General features: G+C 40.5%; 1 protein-coding gene across 1 annotated transcript; it reads left to right on the top strand.

The window, feature by feature from the left end:
* Window positions 1-11,748: 11,748 nt before the first annotated feature.
* LOC124134663 lies at window positions 11,749-27,059 on the top strand. Its single transcript, XM_046499605.2, has 2 exons — window positions 11,749-11,852; window positions 21,463-27,059. Exons 1-2 carry the CDS (start codon window positions 11,838-11,840, stop codon window positions 22,606-22,608), a joined length of 1,161 nt encoding a protein of 386 aa, XP_046355561.2. The 5' UTR covers window positions 11,749-11,837; the 3' UTR covers window positions 22,609-27,059.
* Window positions 27,060-27,326: the final 267 nt, after the last annotated feature.

Raw genomic sequence — 27,326 nt, 5'->3', positions numbered from 1 at the left:
CAGGAACAGGTTATGGATAACAAGTAGCACACGGATAATTGGATCAAGCCAGATGTACAATAAGAATTAAGAAGTTGAACAAGCTGATTGGACACAAATTAAAATAGTAGAACAAGCGGTTTAGATTCAAATAGGAAGAATCTATTGCTTGATCGAATCTTCATAAACACTCGGGGTGTAATACCGTTGATGTGTGTTGATCAGAGGTATGTGACAGGGATTTCTCTAGCTTCCGAGAGTTTTTTTTGTGTAAAGTCCTGATGTTTAGTGGAGAGGACTTTGACTTCGTCAAACTGGATTTGATGGCTGCGAAACTCTTGGTGGTGGTCTGAGAGGGCTGATTTGCTGTCTGCATTGGCTGTTGAAGTTTTATGTTCTTTGATGCAGGTATCTACTTGGCGGTAGGTTTCATCAATGTACGAGTCACCACAGTCACAATCAATCTTATAGATCACTCCTTTGGGGGGTCGCTTGTTGGTGGGAGGGCAACGGCCATAGTATAGGCAAGGATGATGGTCCTGATGGATGGACGGCTGGTGAAGATGGTATCAAAGCATGCTTTCTGCTCACATAACCTGCTGATTGTGAAGTCCTCATGTGAATATAAATGTATGTCATGTGTGTATGTGTGTACTACAGTGGATATATGTACGTGTGTACGTATGTATTTGTGTCTGTGTGTTTTACGTATTACTTGTATAAAAATTTCTATGCACTGTACATTTATTCTGCTTAATTATTATTATTATTGTTGTTGTTATTATTATTATTCGCATATCACAATGTAATAAAATGTAATGTAGGAGAAGGCCTCGTAAGTGTGTTACCTGTGCTTAATCTATTAATTTTTCGCATAAATATGTTTAAATCAAAAGTCCTCATTGGATCCCCCATTTCCCCCAACTAACAGAAATCTACATGTGCCATTTTGAAGAACAAGTCCTCTCCAAATCCCAAATCCCAAATCCCAAATCCAGGCCGTTTGCTGGACCAGGAAGGTAGATGACAATTCTCAAGTGTATACTTTCATTTGCAGTTTATATTTTAATTATCAATGGGGTGTTTACGGCCTTCGGAAATTTGAGCCCCGAATGGAGTCTTGTCGGTTGTTTATCAGCACCAGCATCAGCGAGTTATTAGGCATCAGCACCAACAATCGTGTTATAAGGCAACACGACTAGGAAAGTGGTCCATTCATATAAATGTCACTGCTAGTTTGTCCTTTACGCCAACTGGAATAAGTTTCGGTGTATGATCTAGACTGGTTATTCTTTTGCATTGACATATTGTATATTTGTGAAGGGTTTTGTCGCGTTTATTTACAAAACATTATTGTGACAGTAACAATATGCAGGAAGAATTCACGAAGAAGATGGCTGAACATGGCAGTAAAATTATTTTAATTTTCTCTGTCTCTTGAAATCTAGGACCACAGGAACATTTCTGGGACCTTAATTCAATAAACCTCTCGGACCACCATAGCCGCGGACTGCTACATCCGGTTTCGTCATCTACGCAAAGGAGTGATTGAGTATGAATTTACGCCACTTTTAGCAATATTCCAGCAATATCATGTCGCCCCTCTACGCAAAGGAGCACCACCGCAACCTACAGCATCCGCCATACAAGAGCGACCTGGAAACCTCCTACGTCAGGGGGGGCACGGGTGGCCCAGTCGTCTAAGGCGCCGCGATTCAGAGTTGCGTCCCTTGGGCACGCCAGAAACCTATGGTCGTGGGTTCGAATCCCGGTTCGCCCAGATTATGTTTCTAGGTTTGTCAGCACCATACCCGTGCTCGTGGGTTTCACCAAAGTGGTAAACGTCTAAGATCTGCATCACTTCGGGCTTTCCTCCCACATTAAGCTGACACGCCGCGATATAACTGGAATACTGATAGACCCAACTCACTCACTCACTCACTCACTCCTACGTCAGGTAGGTATTCCAGCAGACGGCCTGCTCGAGCTGCATCATACCACGTCAGTAGTGTCATGTCTACAGAGTCTGGCTTCACCTGCGATGGACAGCTATGGTTTAGCGACGTGTCAAGTGTTGTACTGTGCCGTGCAGGTGGAAGATGGCGGAATTACAGGCGTCGACGTAAATGCCTTGCGCCAAACTGCAGCAGGAGGTAGTGTGATGGTATGAGGGAATGTGGTGGTGTGGTGCCCAGGGAAACTAAACTGCACAACAGTACCGAGATGAAATTCTACATCCACCCGTCACACTCAATATACAGAACGTCAGCGCCCTGTTCGAGCATGAATGCCAGAATATACACAGTTCGACTTACCTAAACAACAACAACAACAACAACAACAACATACAGACAACAACTACAACAACAACAGATTTATTTTCAGCGTCAACCACAGCCGCACGTTTGCCACAGCTGGAACAGGCACTATAGGGCCCATTCCCCAAGGCCCGAATCATTACGTCCATGGGCAGAAGATGATGCTGACAGCGGATGGCCTTGACCTTGGTCGTTTGACGTATCTACATCAGCGTCAACTGTGGTAGTGTATGTCATATGTGATTTATCTGCTGTGCGTTGATCCACTGAATCCATCGAATGGCACAAAACATGCATTTGCGTTTGTTTTTTATGGTGTGTATATTATGATTAATTGTTTACTCCCTACATATATATAAGTCGAGCCAGGGTAAAACATGAGCATCGGTCTACACCGTCAAGGCACGGTGACGCTATAAACTTTAACCGACTGATCTTCAGAAGGCGAAACCAACGGTCAGCATGATTTACTGACCTATGTTTCTCCATAAACTCCAAAAAGCATTTGAAATGGACTTTGCCGAGTGCCGCGGCGTTGCTGCAATACTATTCACCACAACAATGTTTCATTTACACACAAAACTACCAACTCACTCACGCTTTCACTCACTCACTCGCACACCTGGGAAAAACCTTCACCACTCAACAATGGACCAGTCCACTCACTTACACGGCATACAATGTACTCATACACCTACCTAACTTCACACTCACTCACTCACCAACTCGCCACAAGACAGCCAATCACTCGTCAGTGGGAGCATCATCTGGGCCTACAATGGCCACCGTTCTTGCAGCACAGGTGTCACAATCTCAGCACTATCGCACTGGAACTGACTTTTCGTAGACTTCCCTGAATAAACAGCCGTACCGTCTAATTACCTTTCCAACCACTGCGCCGCCGCTACCAGTTGAAGTGACCTCATACGCCAAAATGAACCTAGGTACGTGAACTTAGATCCCCCAAATATGCCCCTTGACCACCTTCCTTTTGTTTCTTTATTGCCGGACTCAACAATAGACTCCATACTGCCAGAAGGTGTAAGTCCCACAACCTCTTTCGATCCAGGCCGTGCTCTATCTGATAATTCAATTTCCAGTCATTATGTTACATGGTTTGAAAGCACGAACACTGCTTTCAAGTGATTCGATGGATATATTTACATACATGACATATACAAAACACGTTGGGAGACGGGGATAGAATTGGTCCCCACTATCCTATGAGTGTCGGTCGAAATAACCAGCTGAAATGGTTCGGGCAGACTCGGTGACGTGGTTGAATGTATTAAACGGGTTCCAATGGCGGATCGTTGTTCATGCTTTCAGTCACTGGTTTGTCTGTTCCAGTCTCGAATATTACCAGGTCGTCATGAAATAACTGGGATGTGATGGATGTTGGTGATTGTGACGTTCACTCACTCACTCATGCAATAAAAACAAATCATGGAACATAAGCGGATCCAGAGGAGGGGCGTAGGGCGCGCGCGCGCACACACACACACACACACACACACACACACACATGCTCACTCACACACATATGCTCACTCACACACACGCACACACACATATGCTCACTCACGCACACGCACACACGCGCGCTCAGGCACGCAGGCACGCATGCTTACACACACAAACACACATGGGCACTCGCACACACAAACACAAACACACACTCTCTCTCTCTCTCTCTCTCTCTCTCTCTCTCTCTCTCTCTCTCTCTCTCTCTCTCTCAAGGAGACGCGGCAGATTTGTGTAAGTGACAGAGCGGGTCTCCCAAACCCGGAACATTGGCCACTCAGTCCCGGTGTGCGTTCTGTCACGTTATTATCTCACGCACGCATGCGCACACACATATACACACTCAAGCGCTCACGCACACATGCATGCACACACACGTAAACACACTATTACGCTGACACACATCCTTTCTGAAGTTTACTAAATATTCAGATATTCGGACATTAAGTAGGCGGTAAGATATATTTTCAACAAAATTACACGATTACTGAAGTCAAATTGCTCTATCACCAAGTTCACATTCATTGAGCAAATATATTATATAAAAAACGTGAGATATATTTCCATTTGCGTATTCATGCTTTGTTAATAATTGTTGTAAATGTGAGCATTCTGTTTCAGCTTTCTTCCTCACGTATGTCTTCACCTTCGTCATCCTTCTCCAAAGTGAAGAGTTACCAGGGAAGGGAGGTAACCGCAAGCGACAGTCGGGACCAGTGGTGACCAGCCTGTTTGCGAGGGCGTGGTCCCGGGACACGGATTCCCCACCGCAGACCAGCAGACTGACCAGCTTCTGTGTGACGGAGGCGTGCATCAGGCTCATGTTGGAATATGAACATGTTCTTCAGAAGAACGGGTCGGGGGTTGACCCGGGCAGATTCGGCTAGTTCTCCCTCACCACGCCACAGGTCCCTGTACCGTGTGTCACTGTTACCATTAAAATGTTTCATGGCTGACCTACTTATGTTTTATGGCTGATCTAGTCATGTTTCATCTAGTGAGTAAGTTGGGTTTAACGCTGCTTTTTAAAAGTATTCCAGTTATATCACGGCGTGTCAGCTTAATGCGAGAGGAAAGCCCGAAGACATGTAGGTCTCAGACGTTTACCACTTCGGTGAAACCCACGAGCACGGGTATGGTGCTGACAAACCTAGAAACATAATCGGGGCGAACCGGGATTCGTACACACAATAATAGGTTTCTGGCTTGCCCAAGGGACGCAATTCTGCACAGCGAATCGCGGCGCCTGAGACGGCTGGGCCACCCGTGTCCCCTATAATCTGAATATCAGTGGGTAAGTTACATAGTTAATGAAGGTGTTCGATTTCAAGCCGCTTTGAATACAAGCATACGTATTACTAGCTGTGTCTGAGGGTATTTTTAGAACCCGGAGAAGCGATCACGTTTACCAAGTCGACATGGAATGTGAGGATCTTTGAGTGCTACTGTAGACACTCCCGGCGTTGTCGAAGGTCAAATAAGTCAATACATTGATATTAAATTGCAGATCTTGCCTCCATAAATCTGTTCCGTGTTCGATTCGCGGGCATACATACATACATACATACATACATACATACATACATACATACATACATACATACATACATTTTTGAGAGATTTGTCATTGCACGTAAACAAATATGAGGGGCAAATGATACTATGCCTTTCATTTGATTTTCATACGTTTGATTTTCAAATGAAAATATCTTAAGTTACTTTACTGGCGCTTATTCAGCACTCAAAGAATACTTCTACACGTTTTTATTTTTTAAATATAATCTCATTAACATTTAACATTTTTTAAAAAGAAGTCTTTTTCGCATAATACACGACTGCCGATGGGTATCTCAGATATCTTATCTTTGAAAATCAATGAATTTGCTTTTTGTCTGCATAAAATAAAATAAAATTCGAACCCACAATCGGCGGATCATGCCACATCCAAAGGAGGCAACACCAACTATGACATGTAAAGTCGCATCGATGATATCACAGGAATAGAGTCACGATTATAAGGCTACAACTGAATACTCAGTTCTCATAAATTACGTGCAAGTGTATTGTACAAAAATGACTGATGATAATGTCATGTCTATAAATGTCTAGTTCAGTGTGAACAGAGTTTTTCTAGAACATCTTATAATGTATGTTTTCTCGTAGATTTAATCTCTGGAACGGGTGACCCAGTTGTCTAAGGCGCCGCAGTTCGCTGTGCAGAGTTGCGTGTCTTGGGCACGCCAGAAACCTGTGGTCGTTTGTTCGAATTCCGGTTCTCCCTGATTATGTTTCTAGGTTTTTCAGCACCATACCCGTGCTCGAGGGTTTCACCAGAGTGGTAAACGTCTGAGACCTGCATCACTTCGGGCTTTCCTCTCACATAAAGCCGACACGCTGTGATATAACTAGAATACTGTTCCAAACAGCGTTGAACCCAACTCACTCATTTGCTTGACATTTGTTATATTCATTAAGCTGTTTTGACATACTGTTTTACTCATGTTAAATTACATTAAAAAGGACAAATACACATTAACAATTATAACTAGGTACCAGGTGCCGATGTGAAGCGTGATCGCATACAATAAATACTAAATCAAAGAGCAATGTGCTGTCCGATGACACCAGGTGTTCGCGAAAAGGGTAAACATGTCCTGCTCTATCGGTAGCACCCTCCACGCACACCTCCAGTTGCCATTGTTGCAGTAATCACTGGTTTTGGGTCATATGAAATTTATTAGTGTTATTTTCATGTTATTTGTTAGATCTTCAAGTGACCATAATGTATATGTTGTCCATATGACACCGCGTGTGAGTCAAGCATTGTCAGTTCAATATTATTGTTGTAATTTGGATTGAATTATATAATCAAATGATATAGTTACATATTTAATGTTGTCATCAGGTGGGACCTCCCCTCTCCTGCCCGGACACACGCCCACACACATCATCATCTTCATCATTTTTTTCACCATACCCCTACATCCATCTCACTGTATCTACATCCGCCCTCGTGTATCCGTGCTCATGCTTCCATAAAATACACCCTCCTCCCACCCGTCCCACCACACACCCCATTCCCAGCCACACCTCTCCATCCATCTCACCATCCGCCCTTATGGATTCGCACTCAAGCTTACATTCATACGCACCCCTCTCACCATACCAGTACGTCCATCTCACTATACAGTAAACTACGGTTATAACGAACACGCTTATTACGAACTGACGGATATAACGAACTTACTTTTTTGGTCCCGACTATTTGCTGTAGTTATGCTGTTTATATGCTTATAACGAACTACGGTTATAACGAACTAAAATTAGTAGTCCCTTTGAGTTCGTTATAACCGTACTTTACTGTATCTACGTCAGCCCTCATGTATCCATGCTCATGCTTCCATAAAATACACCCTCCTCCCACCCCTCCCGCAATTCCCAACATTCTTCTCACTAGAATTATATCCACCCTCATATATTGTAAAAATGGGGACTCAACAACACTTCTGTCTGTCTGTGCTTATGCTTAAATAAATACATCCTTCCACCCTCCCGCCATTCCCCTACATCCATCACACTAAAACTATGCCCGCCCGCGTGTACCTGTACCTCAAGTTACATTGCATGCATAATATTACATGTTTAAAAATATAGTACAGGTTTTAGGATATTATGTGCATATTGATATCACAAAACAGATCCTTATAAAACACAACATTTTCTCCGTCTTAACATGAATCAAAGGGAGACAAAGTGAAATTTGTTATAGTGCGCCATTGCGCACAAACATATTTTGATATTTGATAAAATATCATATTTTAATATGCTTAACATATTTGGGCTATATTCTGTTTTCTATTATTTAAGTGGTTACACAGCTTTACCTTAGTCAACAATCAGTGTCACTGTTAAAAAAACGACCGCCTCAGTGGTCTAGTGGTAGAGCGTCCGTCCGGAGAGCAGAAGGTCCGGGGTTCGATCCCGGCTGCGTCATACCAATAGACGTTAAAAGATGGTCCTTGTTGTTACCCTGTCTGGCGCTCGGTATTAAGGGGCTAAAACAAGGACTGGTCGGCTCGGAGTCAGTATACTGTGTCTGAGTGGGGTACTTGCAAAAATGTAGCTAGATCAAGGTGTTCACAGGTCACGATCAGACTATAATCCCCAGCACTATTCCCATTAATCCCCCTGAATTTCAGTTTATGTATAAATTCTGTGATAATTCGTCTCTCATAATTCTATTGAATGGTTTTGTACATTTTATCTATGTCAAGTTGTACAAAGCTGTTTTATGTAATGTACAGGAGTGAGACGTTAATAAACTATTGTCTGTCTGTCTGTCTTTGAGCAACCCGGAACATCCCACGATGATATCCAGGATCCGTAAGCAGTGCCTAAAGAACGAGGAACATATAATAAGCCAAAGAGAGTTATCTCCCTTTCACAAGATGTCGCCAAGACATACAATAAGAAATTCACCTGGGACCATTTAGCAATGCTTTACCTGGTCCCTACTGCCACTAGAAAAGCCAGTTATCCGGCGGATATTAAATTATCCTTGCCATGCCCCTCGCAGGGACAGTACTATACAGACAGGCAGTTGATGTAGTTCTCCCTCATCTTACGGACATCAAGTAGATGTCTATACGTTAGGAACTGCATTTAATAGATAACCATTCCTTAAGGAAATAAGAGAGACTGTATCCACATGCATTTACAGAGCAAAAGGGTAAATATGACAAAACATATACATATGTTTAATCACATTTACCCTTCTATTCTGAAAATGCATGAATATTCCATGTCAGTTCTTTTTGTCAAAATAATTGCGGGTTTTCATTGGGCATTAAACAACAAAACTATCCATCTATTACGAGAAAGAGCAGATTGTACAAGGCGAAAAGTTAGGTCATCCTAATCTTGACAATATAATCTTCCTTTGTTTTGTTACCATGTATAGAACAAAGGCGGTAGTAACTTTTATGAGCCATGGCGGTTCATCCCAGTGATGTAGATCATCGTATTAAATGAAAATTGAATTCAGGTAAAGGTAAGTTAGGTAATTTGTATATTCGTTTTCGATAAAACTTTCTGTTTTGTTTTTATTATATCACCTGACTTGAATTGTGTGATGGGCATTTCTTAGAAGTTGACGGATGACAAAGTAGACAAAACGTTTATGGATAACAACTTCTTTATTATACTGTTTATTAAACTATAATAGCAGTTAATTTCTTTATTTTACTGTAATAAAGAAGTTATCCATTGCCTTTATGTCTACTTTACGAGAGAGGAAGAGGTTATTAGAAGTTTATTAATTCTAAACGACAAAACTTTGGTTGAAAAAAACTAAAGAAGTAATTAAAAATACAATAGAACAATATAAAACAGTTGTCGATGAACAAGGCAACGATTGATTTAATATAGGCGATGATAAGAGGTCAAACTATAAAATACTCCTCGGAAAGGAAAGGAAAGTGACGACTTACAAAAACATATCGAAGAATTGCAAATCAATCTAGATATTTCAAAGGATATAGAAATTAAAAACTAAAATATTCAAGAAACTTCAAGAGGCAAACACTGAACTGGAAGAAATAAATAACATAAAACCAGAAGGAATAATTATGCGATCTCTGGCAGAATGGAGAGAAATTGGCGAAAACCAACAAAATACTTCTTATACTAAGAAAAAAAGGGACTAACTGAATAAGGCTATACAAAGAATGTTCATACCATAACTGAAACAAAAGATAACATCAACAAAACCCAAAAGTATTACCAACAGTTGTACACGAAACAGACATGTAGAAACGTAGACCTAGATGATATGTTTTAAGACCTTGATATTCAAAACCTAAGCATACCACAACAATTAGGCCTCGAAGGTGAGTTACAATATGAGGAAGTTTTAACATCTTTGAAAAATATGAAAAATAAAAAAGTCCGGTTCCTGACTATAGAATTCTATAAAGACATGTATATCATATTCACAATCTAAATACACACAGTTCATGAAATTTTGGTCACTCTGTCACCACCTATTCGTGTACACCCATGAACCTGCACAATCCAACAATATGACACTGGAATAGTTTTTGTTTGTTATTATCCATAGATATACTTTGAAACTTGTATGCATTTAAGATTGCATGTGAACTATATTCTGTAAACTTATTGTTTGTGGACTCCAAAAAGAAATAAAACAATTAAAAATGATACCTTATTACCTGCAAGCATCTGAATCCTTTTGTTGCCGCCGCATCTCTCGGAGACGGTGTATTTTACCTTTCACATATGTAGAATTGCGAAGATCGATGCTCACACTTTTTAACTGCACTGCCATTATGTATCATGCTTTCTGTCAAAACATTGTAGTCTAATTCACCTTCATGTTGTTCAGGTAAAACCTCAAGCAGAAATGACAGAAAGGTATCATGTTTTGTCCAGATTCTGACAAATATTTTAACATCAAGCAAATCAACGATTTTATGAAATACGATGTTTCTTCTTCTAAATTCGTTTGACATGACATGAAAACGGGTTTCTCTATATCACACTGCAAACACGAAAGTGTCGTTTTCCCGCATATGGTCATTGGACGGAAAAACGACTAAATACTCATTAAAATTGATTAATTGGTGAGCGTCGAGAAAGTGTTCGGAAAAGCGTCGAGTTTTTCAAGCGTAAAATGGACGGAAAAACGATGCTTTTTGCCCCGCCTTTTAGGCTGTTAATGGCCAATCAGACGGCGCATGCCCAAGGCTACCTTTAGGTCGCATTAGGTTTCGTATTTCTGGCATGCCCTCCCCGGTATCTGTTGCGCGCAATGCACATGACACATGCCTTCAGGAGGGTGGTCAACCCGGTGTGAAAGGCGACTATGCTTGTCGGTATAGGCGACTAATGGGATCGGGTGGTCAGACTCGTTGACTTGGTTGATGCATGTCATCGTATCCCAATTGCGTAGATTGAAGCTCTTTATTTCAATCACTGGATCGATTATTTGGCAGACCTCCGTCATATAGATTGCATATTGCCGAGTGTGGCGTTAAACAACAAAGAAACAAAACAGGACGGGGGTCCTCTTCAAGGTTCTCCCTGCCTCGCTTAAAATCTGCTGCACACCTCTTTACGGTGACATAGGAAGGGGCATCCTTCCCTTGTGTTTACTGCTATCTCCATTGGTGGCTTTTGATGTTAAACCCTCTTTTTTAAAAGTGTTTTATCACTGCGCGTTCCTCAAGTTTGCCCTTTTGACAAAGATCACAGACGACTGCTTATCTTACTGACAAGTCACGATTTGCTCAACTGACTCAAGTATTTGTGGATATACCTCTAAAACACCATGTAATGTCAACAACAAATATTCCACTATTACGCAGCTCCTTCTGTGTGAGACTCAGAACGTTACCCTCGTACTTCCAAACAGTGGGTAAGTAGGGGGGCCTTACTAAACTTCCGTCAAGATCCGGGGTAGAATAGGTCTTAAGCAACCCATGCTTGAAGTGATTGGCGACAATGCTTATCGGCAGAGGCGACTAACAGGATCGGGTGGTCAGGCTCGCTGACTTGGTTGATCGTTTCCCAACTGCGCAAATCGATGCTAATGTTCCATCACTGGATTGTCTGGTCCAGACTCGACTATGTACAGACCGCATTCACATAGCTGGAATATTGCTGAGTGCAGCGTTAAACAACAACAACTACTAAACTCCTGTTTCATTTAATTACCAACGCCCGGGAATTACCTGTATTGTTGTCTGGATGTTCAATGAGACTGAGCAAAATGCAATACCCCTTTGCGTGAAGTATCTTCGTTCCAGGATGCATTGCTATTTGAAGAGATCGCTACAATACTGATAACACAATATAACACCTGGTGTATATTTCCCCAACAGATCACCATACTTTCAGTACTCCACACGCAAACAGCCTGGGCCGAGGAGCTAGTCGATTGCTACTAGACGACCCGGTGATAAACGTGTATATGAAGGCTGAAACACTTGACTGACAATGGCTCTTATCAGAGTGAGTACGAAATACAAAATGTCCAATTTACAACATAAATGGATGTTGTTCTTCATGTCCGAAACACATGTACGGATTAATTAATGTAGTAATACTACACATAAAATAGCACGTTTTGTTACAAGAGGCTAGGCTTTATTTATTGTAGCAAATAATACACTGCATGTGGTTCGTTGTTTGACCATGTCCATTCATATGTCCACATGTAGACATCAGTTTGTGACCCGTGAAGATCCGGGGGTAGAACAGGTCTTCAGCAACCCATGCTTGCCGTAAATGACCACCGAGAGAAGCACTGGCAACATATTAAGGCAGTCCGTGGACGATATGTACTCGCAACCACCACAACAAGTTGTATTCTGCATGACTTGTCAAATGATAACAATTGCCTGGACACCTGTGTTCGTCATCATTTATATTTCTCCAGTCAAAATGCATTACCCCCTGATTCAGTCATTGAATAACACAGTGGATGAATTAAGTGATGTTGGGAATATTTCCCACGAAGGCACGCTTCTCTTTAATTCTGTATACATTTTACAAGTCTAAATGTCTGTGGACTAAGAAGAAGACTAGAATACCCACAATTTATTAGCATCATTGACAATTCTGATATGATTTGACTCCAGAAAAAAAACCCAAAACTGATCAACTTGATGAACTTGATATTGATAGTTGTGAGTTATACTTATAACATAGAACTGGATTCCAAATACAATCTGGTGGTGTGGCTTAGCAGTAAGAAAAAAATGCAATGATTACATCCCACCTGTTGATTATAAATGTGAGTATGCAATGCGGTTCCTTATGTCAAAAACATTTTTTCAACTTTGATCAAGATTTAAACTTTGCTGTTATATATCTACTCCCAGAAGGATGACATATGCTTCTTGGTTGAGCAGTCTATTTGACACATGCAAGCTAAGAGTGATTACATTTTATTAATGGGATATTTCAATGCAAGAACCAAACACTTAGAGATTTCTGTACTGTTGAGAAACATATAATTGAGGAACTGGATATAGATATTGAGAAAATGAAGGATATATATGAACCTGAAAATGTTCTTGAATCGTTGTCTCTTCCACTTACAAGATGTAGGAAAAATACATGGCTAAGGGTTTAAGCTCTTAGAACTCTGTAAAAATACAAACTTGTTTATCTGCAATGGGAGACCAGATAAAGTCAATGGAGTGGGTAGTCCGACGTGTAAAGACTCATGTGTAGTTGACTATGTTTTATCTTCAAGCAAGTGCCTCCCATGCTTTCATGAATTTAATATTTCTGAATTTTCTAACCTGTTCTCAGATATTCACTGCCCAATTATGTTTTCATTGGCTGGAAATTACTATAAATACCTAATAGATATACCTCCTACTAAAAATTCCTCCTACTACCTAAACATATTTGCAACACTCTCATAAAATTCAGAACATGTAACCACCATTTACCTACAGAAGTTGGCCGCTGGCTTGGCATAGACAGACAGCTACGAACATGTAAACTCTGCAAATCGCCATCTATAGCTGATGAATTTCGTTACCTATTTAGATGTGAAACATTTAATGGTTATAGAACCTCACTCATAGCCCATAAATACACACATTATTCCCACATCACTAAATTCAAAAAACCCTCCTTTCTTCCAAAAGAGTCACAGATCTTAAGAAGCTCACAAAATTCCTTTCAATTATTGACAAACATATGAAACAAATAAGTTATTTATTTATACCCATGCATACCTTTATAGTATACGAAATGGTGTATTCCCATGTATTAAAAAATAGTCTGGAAGTTAATTTAAGGTACCGACGTTTACTAAAATATCTGAAAAACTATTGGACCTACTCCAGTCAAAGTTAGTATGAGATTATTGAACAGTCATACATACCTGGATATTACATTTAAAGACAATCGGTGCATGAATAAAAAATCTGTCTATTTAGCTATCACTATATTTCATCAACAACCAGACCTGTTCGTCACGGGTGGAACGAGCATTCATTGTAACAGCCATCTGCATAATGCTCCCCATGCGTCACAGGGCCATATGACACAGTTGAACCAATCACCTCAACTCGAAAGTGTGCACGGGAATCACGCACGCACGCACGAACACGGTGTTAGCATGAGATTTCATGATGTCTCAGCGCAAGCATCTTTCCGCAGATGCGAAAGGTTTCGTTGTTAAAATATTTGAATACTTTAAGGCTGAAAGTGAAAGACGTTCGCCCTTCTTTGACATTTCAAAGTACATAAAAAGAACAATTCATGCGTTACAGCTTCCCAAACAAACCGTAGTTAAGATTTTGAACACTCATAAAAACACACGCTCCACTGCATCTCAAAACAGGATAGGAAATTAAAGTTAGATTCCTTTGATAAGAGGTGAGGTGAAATGGGGTTTAACGTCGCGTCCAAGATTACTGCACTTATATAGCGACGTGCATGCACGTGTGTGTGTGTGTGTGTGTGTGTGTGTGTGTGTGTGTGTGTGTGTGTGTGTGTCTGCTTGTACTAGTCCGGACTGATGCCGATTTATAGTGCTAGCTCACTGAGATACCATGCCGCAGTTTAACATAAATACCCCACTCAGACACAGTATACTCACTCCTTGTTTTAGCCCCTTAATGCCGAGCGCCAGACAGGGTAACAACAAGTACCATCTTTTAAAGTCTTTTGGTATGACGCGGTCGGGTAGCGAGCCCCGAAACTTCCGCTCTCCGGGCGGAAAGTTGTCAGGGACGTGATTTGGCGGTTAACACGAGAAAATGAATTTATTTCAACACGAAAACTAAAACTAATTCTCCTTACAGAGCATGACTTAGATATTTCCAAATGGACCATTTGTAAACTCCTTTCCATATTTGGATATTAGTACAAAAAGACGAAAGGGTCGAAACTAGCAATGTGTGAACGACCAGATAGCATTCGTTTGCGTATCAATTATTTGCTCACTATTAGAAAGAAACAAGAAGAAGGCTATGAGCCTGTCTATTTGGACGAAACCTGGGTTAACGCCTGCCACACAGCGGCTTACCAATGGTCTCACCCAGATACCAGAGAGCCACAGCGCAAGATCCCCCCTGATAAAGGGGGGCGCCTGACTGTCCTCCATGCAGGCTCCCAAAGAGGTTTCCTCCCTGGGTGTGATCTAGTGTTCAGATCCAGATCTACAGATGGAAGAGACTACCATACCGAGATGAACTAATCTGGGGTGATTTGAAAAATATGGTCGCACGGCAAAATAAGACCTTCAAGCTTGCCGACGTCAAGCAGATTGTCTTGAAAGTGATGGGAGAAATTACAAATGTACGTTGGGCAAACTGTGGCCAACATGTTATCAAAGTTGAGGAAGAGTATTGGAAACAAGACTGTATCCGACCAGATACTGTCCAGTCTGTTGTTGTTCATTTAGGTGACAGCACAGACTCCGAATCTGACGACGAGGACATTTCGTGGGACCAAGAATAGTGCAATACATATACCCCTGTTTCACTACGACATGTAATAGCCCGAATTACCACGGATATGAATTTTTACATATTCGTACATATTCTTGATCATTTCTTAAGAATCTTAAATATATCTTATTTGATTCCAAAACATTCTTGTAGTTCGTGGGATTCGTGAGAGAGAAACTGTGTCATCTGTATCGCAGGGGTAGCATTATGCAGATGGCTGTTACAATGAATGCTCGTTCCACCCGTGACGAACAGGTCTGGTTGTTGATGAAATATAGTGATAGCTAAATAGACAGATTTTTTATTCATGCACCAATTGTCTTTAAATGTAATATCGAGTTATGTATGACTGTTCAATAATCTCATACCAACTTTGACTGGAGTAGGTCCAATAGTTTTTCAGATATTGTAGTAAACGTCGGTACCTTAAATTAACTTCCAGACTGTACACTATAGTAACTTTTCTCTTGCACTACCATAGGTGTGAGAAACAATTGAGTTGAGTTGAGCTTGTTGCAAGAGGCGACTAACGGGATCGGGTCATCAGGCTCGCTGACATGGTTGATGCATGTCACCATATCCCAATTGCGTGGGGCGATGCTCATGATTTCAATCACTTGATTGTCTGGTCCAGGCTCAATTATTTACAAATCACAGTCACATAGCTGGAATATTGCTTAGTGCGTCGTTAAACAACAAATATACAAACAAACGAATATTATGCTATTTTATATATTTATTAGAGCATATATGTGACGAACATATGATAAGTGATTGAGTGAGTATGGTTTTACGAAGCGTTTAGTAATATTTCAGCAATATCACGGCGGGGGACACCAGAAATGGGCTTTACACATTGTACCCATGTCGGGAATCGAACCCGGATCTTCGGCGTGGCGAGCGAACGCTTTAACCTCTAGGCTACCCGACCGCCCCGAACATGTGATGAACATGATATTGAATCATTATACAAGATACATACCACATAAGTTACGATACATATTCCAAGGTATACAACGTAATACACCATTTACATTTGATTGAACCTGGTATATCCGACACACTATAAATAATACATTACCCGAGTGGGCATTCACACTAGATACATTCAGTTCAGCCACAATACATATTCCAAAAGGTAAACAACGTAAATAAGTTAACAAAATTGGCATAATCTGTACACAGAGGTAGTACATTGGGAATATCAAAGATATACACACAAGTGTGACATGTTCAGTTACCACACAGACTTAATAGCAGGATAATAGCATATCGTTAAGATTTAACATAGTACAAGATAGTAAGGTTTCTTTCCTGAGTGCATAAACAGTCAGTTTATTTGACAGCCACAGAATGATTTGTGACTGTCTGTCGTCCGTAAGGTTACATATTCTATCTACCACAGTAAAGCTCATTTACTGACGATAAGGTTGTTACTGTGAACTTTACTGGCGCCATCTAGGCCGAATTATATATAATTTAGTTTGACCGAGGCATTGATGATAAAGGTGGTCATTAGTGAGTTTTTGTAAGAAAAATAGCTTACCAGTTGCTAGTATGCCACGAATGTATACGTGGTCCATGCGATTTGGACGGTGAATGATAGATAAAGATAGATGTAGATACACATAAAGATCTAACACCTTACATTTGCCTAACTCTATCTGATCCGCACAATGAGAGATGCTGGTCCTGTCCGATATGCGTTATCGGTTTGACATTTTCATTTTAGTTTTTGACCTTTTCGTTTTTGACATTTTCATTTTAGTTTTTGACATTTTCGCTTCACTTTTGAGCGATTCAATATCTTCTTCATACATGATTTATCACATATTTGTATGACAAATCGTGTTAATTTGCCAAAGATTACGATAACAGTAAGTGAAATATCAAAATATTGAAAAACAGACTCCATGTCCGTTATTGGCCACCGTATCTCGGTTCGACTGACTTTCTGTTAACAATATGAATCTTGCTCAATGCTCTGAAGGTTCGTCGTTAACAAGCTGTTCACCGATTGAGCTGACGCCCATATTTTTAGATCTTGATCGACGATAACGATTCTGACACGCGTGTTACATACAACAGCTGTATATGGATCACAGTTATATGCAGCCATATGAAGAAAAAATAATGAGCGAATAATAAGTAAGTTGGTTTATTCCGTTTTGAACAGTAATTCACATTGCTTACGTAAGGCTCGCTAAATACAATGTTTATTCCTAATGCAAGATATTTACCATCCCCAAACACACTCGCGTGATAACCTCTATCTACGTATACGATATTATAATCAACGTAAATATCGACTTGGGTCAGTTTTATATAACCTCTGGCCTAATAAATAATCGCCGACGGTATGTTTGATTTCAACCTTGAAATGTCTCTTAAAGTCGTCTTAGGCGCCGCGATTCGCTGTGCAGAGTTGCGTCCCTTGGGCACGCCAGAAACCCATGACTGTGGGTTTGGATGCCGGTTCGCCCCGATTATTTTTCTAGGTTTGTCAGCACCATACCGGGGCTCGTGGGTTTCACCGAAGTAGTAAACGTCTGAGACCTGCATCATTTCGGGCTTTCCTCCCACATTAAGCTGATATGCCGCGATATAACTGGAACACTGTTAAAAGCGGCGTTAAACCCAACTCACTCACTCACTCATCAACTTCACAAGACAATATCACTATCTGAGTAACGATACGTACGATGATAGTTATTTACGAGTATACAATATCTTCCACGTAAATGTTAGTTTCATCTACGTTGATGAAAGAAATTCTAGTAGATGATTATTTTAGAATATGTCATATATACGCTTCCATACAAACACACTGGTAATGTGAAAACCAATTGTGTGTGAAGGTCGTTGTGACATCCTCTTACGGGGCATTCGTGTTTGAACAATTGATAACATGGGGGCCATATATAAATATAATTGCTAACACTGATAAACACGCATATAGTTATTTCATTTGCATGAGATACACATATTTGAAACTTCTGATGATATACATGTATATCAAACCTTAGCGTATGAAACAGTCAGAAAACGATTTACAGTCCGTCTCTCAACTCTAAATGTTGAGCCATGGTAAAGTAGGTTACAATCGCCCTGATCTGTTGTATACGGAAGCGTAGTAGGGCCACGGTGAAAATGTTTTTTGTCTAAGTATCTCCTACGTAGGACTTACTATCTCCTGCGGAGGACTTAGTATGGCCTAGAATCACTATCTCCTACGTAGGACTTAATATCTCCTACGTAGGACTTAATATCTCCTACGTAGGACTTATTATCTCCTACGTAGGACTTACTATCTCCTACGTAGGACTTAATATCATAATAATCTATTGTGATGTTTTTATGCCCTTTTGATCGTCTTAATCAATTTTAGTCAATCTGTTAAATGGACTGTGACATATTTTTCAGTCAAAATTACTGAAATTTTTACACATTTTATTAATTGTCTGATTGAATCACATTTTACAAATTGACTGTAATATATTACACGCTTACAAAAAAAGACTATCGCGCTTCGAAGAATTTCCTAACAAAGACCTAGAGGAACAAGAATGAATCTGTTCAATGCTACAGCAAATGAAGGAAAACAAAATGCAAATATCATAATTACAACCTACCAAATTTATGTGTATAATTTTAGGCAGCTTCCTTTTTTCGAGGAATGTATCCGTGAATATCCACACAAAGGAACAATATCCCACACGTCTGCAGCCGTACAAAGAAACTTATTCGATGTCACGTGTCTCTGTAACAATCAAATATTTTAAAATATATATATCGTTTCGGGATATTATAACCGGTGTTCGTTTCTCAACTGATCTTTTAGATTGTTTCAGGTGTTTCACATAGGTGTCAAGTCTCAAAGGTCGGCTGATAAAGCCCATGTGACAACTATTTTCATAATGTCCACGGTTCCTAAAAAAATCCATTGAGTTAGATAACAATGAGCAATCAATCAACGTATTATCGGTTAACCCTTTAAACAAAGTATGCTGTTTTTACATCGGCACTTCACGCCATGATATGAGTGTGTTCCCTTTGTTTTAGTAAACCTAGAAAGGTAAACACTCACTTTTGACATATCCACTGTGCAAGATAACAGTGATTAATCAATCAATGAATTTTCTGTTAATCCTTTGATGACTAGGAACGATCTGTTGATTTACAAAAAAGTAAATCAACTGATCATTCATCTCTTGCTGGACTGCCACGTGCATATTACATAACACACATTTCACCTCACTTCAAACATGGATTTAGATTGAATAATTACCCCAAACACAATAATTGCCAAATGGGAACCTTTGTCAGGTATTCTGAGTAGTGCTACCACTAATTATACATGTAATAAATTCATTAACTGAGCATCAAGTGAATGACGACAAATACACAAGTGTAGGGTTATACCAGAAAACGTGGATGACAACAAGGGAGTAGTAATCGTATTATCGACGCAATCCGAAATCCGAAAATGCTTTCACTGCATGGATACTTTTTTTTATTATTAAACTATAACAATCAGGGGTATTTCTAAATGACGACATCCGATGAGCTCCGCCGTTCGTTTTGTCTGTTTGTGTAGGCTGAAGAAATTAATTATCATGCGCCCTTTGTCGAAATCTTTATAGATCACGGTTAACCAATCAGTGTTCAAAAATGAGTAAAACACATATTGCCTCCAAGTTTATTTTGCTGTCCTTGCAGACGGTAGCCCAGTCTCTTGTCAAGCTCAGTTGCGTTACGTATCATCCGGGTACTCACGGGGAAAAAAACAACAACAAAGGCAACAACCAGTCACGGGGAATTGCTTTAGATCAGTGCCCCTTACAGGTATGGGAGTTAGATCAATTAAGCGCTAAGATCGCTTTGTGCAACGGCATCCTGTCCTTGTTTAATCACCTTAATTCCGACAGGGCAGGGCAACAAGTACCACATTTTAAGGTCTTTTGGTATGACGCTACCGGGGATCGAACCACCGACCTTCCGCTCTCTGGGCTGAAGCTATATCCACTAGATCACTGAGGCGGCCCTGTTATAATGGAACTTTTTGGCCAAGCAATAGGTTAATTCAAGTACCCGACGCAAGCCAACACAAATAAGCGTTACATTATACGTTTTGCACCTGAAGTACATCAATAGGACAACTGTATGCTTTCCATGTGGTGTGTTTGATTTTACGACGCTTTAAACTCTATCAGTCACATCACGGCGTTGTATCTAACGGTTAAAATGTTTTCACTTCGGAGACCCGTGCTCGATTCCCCATGTTTGGTACACCCAGCTGAAAATTTGAATTTTGCCATATTACCCGACACATTGACTCACCTAACTGTATTCTATGTACGTGAAATAATGAGTGCGTCAGTATGGTTTTACACCGCATTTAGCAATATTCCAGCAATATCACGACGGGGGACACCAGACATGGGCTTCACACATAGCACCAATGTTGGGAATCGAACATGTGCTTTCGACGTGACGAGCGAATGCTTTAACTGCAAGCCTACCCTCCCGCCCCTATGAAATATTGCACCCGTGAAGATCCGAATTGAGTTTCTGCCACCCATGCTAATCGTAAGAGGCTACTGACGGGATCGGGTGGTCAGGCTCCCTGACTAGGTTGATGCATGTCATCGTATCCCAGTTGCGTAGATCGATGCTCATGATTTCCATCACTGGATTGTCTGGTCCAGACCTCCGTCATATAGCTGGAATATTGCTGAGTGCGGCGTTAAGAAACAAACTATGAAAAATGATGCGCATAAATCAGTTGGGTTTTCCACCACAATGAAACTGACTTGCCTTGATATAAATGAAATACTGTTAACAGCGTTTTTGAACTATGTCAAAGAAATATGGGTTTGATTTATTGGAATGTTAATTAACGCCATAGTCAGCAGGGGGAGTCAACCTTATGTAAAGTAAAGCTTGAAGAGGCCCAGCGTCCCGTTCAACAAAGCGATCGTAGCGTTCAGGTGAACGCACTTTATTTCTTTGTTATCGCCGCACTCAGCAATATCCCAGCTACATCAGGGCGGTCTGTACATAATAGAGTCTAAGTCATGCAAACGTATGACATACATCACACTGTCAATGCATAAAGATATATTTTACGATATTTATGTTTTCAGAAAGCGAAGTCATCAGTACTTCTCGTAAGTATCCTGGTCGCAGTTTTTGTCATCATTTGGCTTCTGACCGTCCACCAGCCCAGTGAAACATATCCGCGGCTATCTTCTGGAATGGTCCCCAACTCAAACTTGATAACAATGTTTGATGGAGGACAATCCAACACTCACCATGTGTTAAACACTAAGTATGTCATCTACAGGTGTGCTAGTTTTGGTCACTGTGGCGGATGGTCCGACAGACTTAAGGGCATTGTGATGGCATACTACATCTCTATGGCAACGCGAAGAAAGTTTGGTATCGATATTACATCGACACTATGTAACCTGACGTCATTCCTCACACCGAATTCTGTCCAGTGGGATGACGCGCGGTTTGAAGTCGCGCGAGATGATAGACCAGTAGGTGTGTATGATGAGCTGAACAATGTCGGCTTCATAAGCAGCGTGAAATCGTTGAACTTTACCACCTGGTTGAAACATGACGTTGCTTATTTTGTTGCGAATTTGGACTACGTTGATGCCCTCAAGGCTAATAAAGCTCATCGGAAAGAATTCTCATGGATGGAAAATAAAACAAGGGACCAGGTTTTTGCCACAGCATACAAGACGCTCTTTTCTTTATCAGCATCAATGAAAGCGGAGTTATCCCAATTCCTCTCAAGAGCTAAACCAAACGAATCATCGAAACTCGTTTGTGCACAGATTCGATTGTTTAAAAATCCTTCAAACCAAAATGACGTAAGCATTGAAAGGGGAGCTACGATGCCAGATGTTCAAAAGATTTGGAATTTTTTTCGAAATTTTAGTGATCTAACAACATACAAAATATTTGTCACTTCCGACTCCGAAAACGTCACGCAGCAAGCCCGGAAATTATTTCCAAGCCAAATTATGGACATTGGAGGGAAGGTGTATCATATTGATCGGGAACCTGATGTGAAATCTCGGTGCACTGGTTGGAAGCAGGTTATCCTGGACCAGCATGTGCTGATGTCATGTGACGTTCTGGTGTTGACGTTTAGTGGCGTAGGGCGTGTTTCAGCGTATGTCAGGGGGAGATCTGAAGGTCTCTACTGTATGGTGGAACATACGCTGGTGAAGTGCCAGCCCAGCGAACTCCGATCGCTGTACAATGTGTACGGTTAAAGGGGCACTGATCTCAAGCAATTCCCCGAGACTGGTTGTTGCCTTTGAAGTTAGAGTGACTCAAAAACTCACTGAAGTCCTACGAGCTGAGACTTTGAAGTTGCGACAAGATTTCGACGCTTAAATATCAGATTTGTCAAGTAAACTGAGAGCGGTTGAGAGTACGTGTACACAGAAAATCGGAAAATGTGGGCCAAAACTGTGTAAAACTTGCCGAAAAGGTCGGATGTTTAGAAGTAAAGTTTGCAGATGCTGCTAACAATGGGGATCAGAGTCGTAATATCGAATGTGTAATGCGGAACATACCATTTGATGCGCGTGAGACCAAAGACAATAATGTCATATGTAATATTGTAAACAGAGTGATCCGTGATGGTTTGAACCTCGCCGACGTCCGTGCAGTACATGCAGTTAGGAAAAAGCGCTCGGATGATAAGTCGGGTGTTGTCATTTTCAGTTTGGAGACAACAGCCCAGAAGAAAAAACTTTTGCAGTGTAAAAAGTAAAGACTTTTCCCGTGTCTACATTGATTCAGCCCTCACTCAAGAAGAGTTGATTAATAGATCGAACATTCAGACAATAATCAAAGAATTCGGCAAGTCCAGTATCTTCAGATTCCATGGGAAACGCCTAGTGACAGCTGAGGAATAGGACATATTGCGGATAGGTGTTTGGAACACTGGTGGCTGGGCACAGAGAGACCTCAACAATAAATCATTCCGTGAAAGTGTTGTTCACAATTTGGAGTATGACGTGTTTGGTGTTTGCGAAACATTTCTAAAAGGTAATAATAATTTGTCTGTAGACGGTTACACATGGATCGGCAATAATCGCCGAGATCAACACAAACGTGCCAAAAGGGGCTCTGGAGGCGTCGGTGCCTTCATCAAGAACTTTATATTACAGTCTTTTAGTGTGGAACTTTTAGATAAATGTACAAATGACATTATTTGATATAGATTAACTTCAAAGGTCGTACCCGATTTTAGAAGAGTGTTTGTTATTTACCCTCTGTATCTTCGTCACATGTGAATGATGGTGAATTGTTTTTTTCAGTTGTTGTTAGATAATCTGTATGAATATCAGAATGAAGGAATTGTTTGCATATGTGGGGATTTTAATGCACGTGTTGGTTGTGAGGGGGATTTTATTGAGGGGGTTGATGGTATCCCAGATAGGAAAGTTATTGACAGAAGGGACAATTCATATGGTAGTCTGTTAATTGATTTTTTGACCCAAGCCAATTTGTGTATGCTAAATGGTCGGCTTGGAACACAATGGGTCATCAGTAGTAGATTACATTATTACAGCCCATGAGCATTTGTGTCACTTTAAAACGTTTGATGTTCTGACTATGTCATCACTAGTCAATGGCTGCAATGTCCCCGATAGTATCCCTGACCACTCGATGTTAACGTGCGATATTTCCCTTCCTTGTTGTCAGGGTATTCAGGAAGAACATACACAAGAAAAATCCAAATTCTATGTTAAAGGCAAAATACCACTCACGTTTTTGAATGACCGTATGTGTTTAGATAGGGTTAATGCTACAGTTACTAAAATTGAATCTGAATTGTCTGTTCAAGGCGATATTAATAATGTTTATGAAGATTTTGTCTCATTCATGTATTCAGAATTAGACAGGGTTGTTTTACCTACTGAAAATAATTTTTCTAATTACAAATCTAAATCTGTCCGTAAGCCTTACTGGTGTTTAGAGCTCCAACAGCAATGGGACAAAGCGTGCGAAGCTGAAAAATGGTATCTTAAATGTAAATCTCCTGTCCGAAAGAAAGTTTTGAAGTTCCATTTTGTTCAGGAATGTAAATATTTTGACATAAACGTAGACATAAACGTTCGCATCAACTAGCTGAACAGCAGCGTTTACTAGACAATTATAATCAAGTCGACACGCGCAGTTTGTGGAAGACTATAGTTAGGATTGGTATTGCGAAAGACAGAAGTAATTTTGTTCCCTGGGAGGTTGAATCCGACGGTAATGTATTTTATTTTTTTAAAACCACGGTTTTGAATAAATGGCAAAGCGATTATTTGTCGTTATTTGTGGAAAGCTCTTTCTCGAATTTTGATGATAATCATTTGAGTTCGATTCAAAATGAGATTGCGAACAACTGGGTTACAAATGACCGGACTGACCTGGATCTTCCAATTACACGTGCGTAAGTCGAACGAGCAATTGCACGTGCAAAACGTGGAAAGGCAGTCAGCCTTGACCTTCTCCCAGTTGAGGCGCTTAAGAACAGCACATGTACCGACATTCTTTTCAGGCTTTTTACTTTTTGCTTCGAAAACAATACATGCCCAGAAACGTTGCGCTAGTGTTATTAACCCAATTAAAAAAACCGATACCAATCCACGTGATCCGTTGAGTTATGGAGGTATCTCTAAGTTTAATTTCGGTCCCATGTAAGTTATACGCCGTTGTGTTAAACACTCGTTTAAGCCACTGGTTAGAGCCTAATAACGTTCTTGCTGATGAACAAAACGGTTTTCGTTCTAAGCGAAGCAGTGAAGAGCATATGTTTGGTTTATTTTCCGTTATCAATAATAGAAAGTTGTCTAGACAATCCTCATATGTTTGTTTCATTGACGCGATGAAGGCGTTTGACAAAGAGAATCGTTCATGTTTATGGTATAAACTTCGTCGGCTTGGCGTCAATGGTAGATTTCTTCATGCTGTGCAAACGGCCTGTCCTCATCTGGCCTACACCTCATATCGCCTACAGTACTATCAAAACAAATTTATGGATGAGTGCACATCACACTTGTACCCTTATCCCTTAAGTAAAATGAACTCTTCCAACAAGATAACAAAGAATGTAAAGACTTTTGATACTGTAATTACATTTTGTACATGAGATCATCTTCACAACTCAAATGTTTTCACAACATCAAATATCATAAATACACATGTATTATCATAGCACTGTACATTTATATCCATCATCTTCATGTTTTATAACATTAGCACTACATCATTACTAGCTAAATTACTGTAATTTGATGAAATGTCCAACTGCATCCAGAAACTGGATCACTGATCTTCTGCCATTAGCAAGCTGCTGCTTCAGTCTCTTGATCCTTGCATCTCGGTCTCTATCAACACGAGCACAAGGTCTCATGGCACCACCCAGTCCAATCTGCCTTCTTGACCGTCTATCTGCTGTCTCGATCTTCTTGAGTTCTTTGACAAACTGGAAGATGTTGGGATGGGCTCTCGGCATTCTCTTCTTCAGGTCGTTGTGGAAACCTTCAAGATGGTTGATTCCGCAGGGCTCGAGGGAACGTGGCATTGAAGTTCAGGGTTCTTGAAGGTCGACAGCGGCTTGGGATTCTGGGAGAGGTGGGATGGACTTGGAGCAGTGTCGGTAGAGAGCAGGCTGGACACTGGCAAAGGACGACATCGTGGCAGCAACATCTTCGACAGCTCGGTCGAGTTCGGCGTTGTAGATCTGCTAAACAGGGATGATGTCTGTCTTCTCTTGCTCCTTCATTCTGGCGATGATGCGGATGTGTTCTACATTCTTGGTAGGTGGATGACTGTGAGGCTTGGTTGATGTAATGTGGTCGCCAATGGTGCTGCATCTGCCATTGCAGCCAATGGTGATACACTTCCAGTGAACAGCAAGATGCCGCTTGACATTCAGCCTGTACCGGCACTTGCTGACCGCCTCTCTGTGAAGTAACGAACTCAGCTCCTTGAAGATGTGCCATTTTCAGACTGATGCACAAACTTAAAAACTAACATATATACCTATTCCTAAATTGGAGATGAGGTGATCCTGTTAACATTGTGAAAGCTATTTCGTTGATCAAAGTAAAGGGAAACAATAGTACTTACTAAGGTATATATACACACTTACAAAACTTTTGAGATGAGTAGACCTTTTAAAAGTGGATTATAACAGTAATCCTGTATAAACAGTCAAAACAAACTCAAGGATCAAATACCACTATGAAAACATCGGATTAGTTCAAAGGCCCATGTACTCAGGTCATAAATACATATTAATGAATGAAATCATTAATGGGTTAATGGACAGTACCATTCTACACAACAGGGGTGTGGAAGTAACCATTTGTATCTAGTGTAGGCCAGATGAGGTGTAGGCGATATAAGGTGTAGGCCAGATGAGGGAAAGCCTTCAAAATATGAGCTATTAACGTTAGATGAGCATAATTGGTATTCAGAATTGTGGAATGATAGAGGTTTACAAAATGGAAATAAGCTTCGTACTTATCGATTGTTCAAAAACTCGTTGTCTGCTGAACCCTATGTTACATGTATTATGAACACGTTGTAGTATCCTTAGCAAGTTACGCTGCGGCACATTACCCTTACAAGTTGAAATTGGTAGATTTGCTAAACCTATCACACCTTTACAGGATAGAATTTGTAAATTATGTAATAATAAAGCTGTAGAAGATGAGATACATTTTCTCATTAACTGTCCATTTTATTCTGACTTAAGATATGCTTTATGGTCGAGAATTATAAAGTATGATCCCATATTTATTTCATTCTCTCCTGTGGACCAGTCAGTGTTCTTAATGAACTGTAATATGTATATAAAACCTCTTGCCGCATTTATTTAAAAAATGTTTGCACGTAGGCAACTTTTCCTTACTTAAAACTGTAATTCATTTTTATCGGGTTTTGCAATGACTTGGTCCATTTTAATGCTTTTAGTGCGGAT

The sequence above is a fragment of the Haliotis rufescens genome, unplaced genomic scaffold (assembly GCF_023055435.1).
Source record: "Haliotis rufescens isolate VD_foot unplaced genomic scaffold, xgHalRufe1.0.p SCAF_4, whole genome shotgun sequence".
In the NCBI taxonomy this organism is placed as follows: Eukaryota; Metazoa; Mollusca; class Gastropoda; order Lepetellida; family Haliotidae; genus Haliotis; species Haliotis rufescens.
The sequence above is the reverse complement of the archived record's forward strand: the minus strand, read 5'-3'. Positions and strand labels throughout refer to the sequence as shown.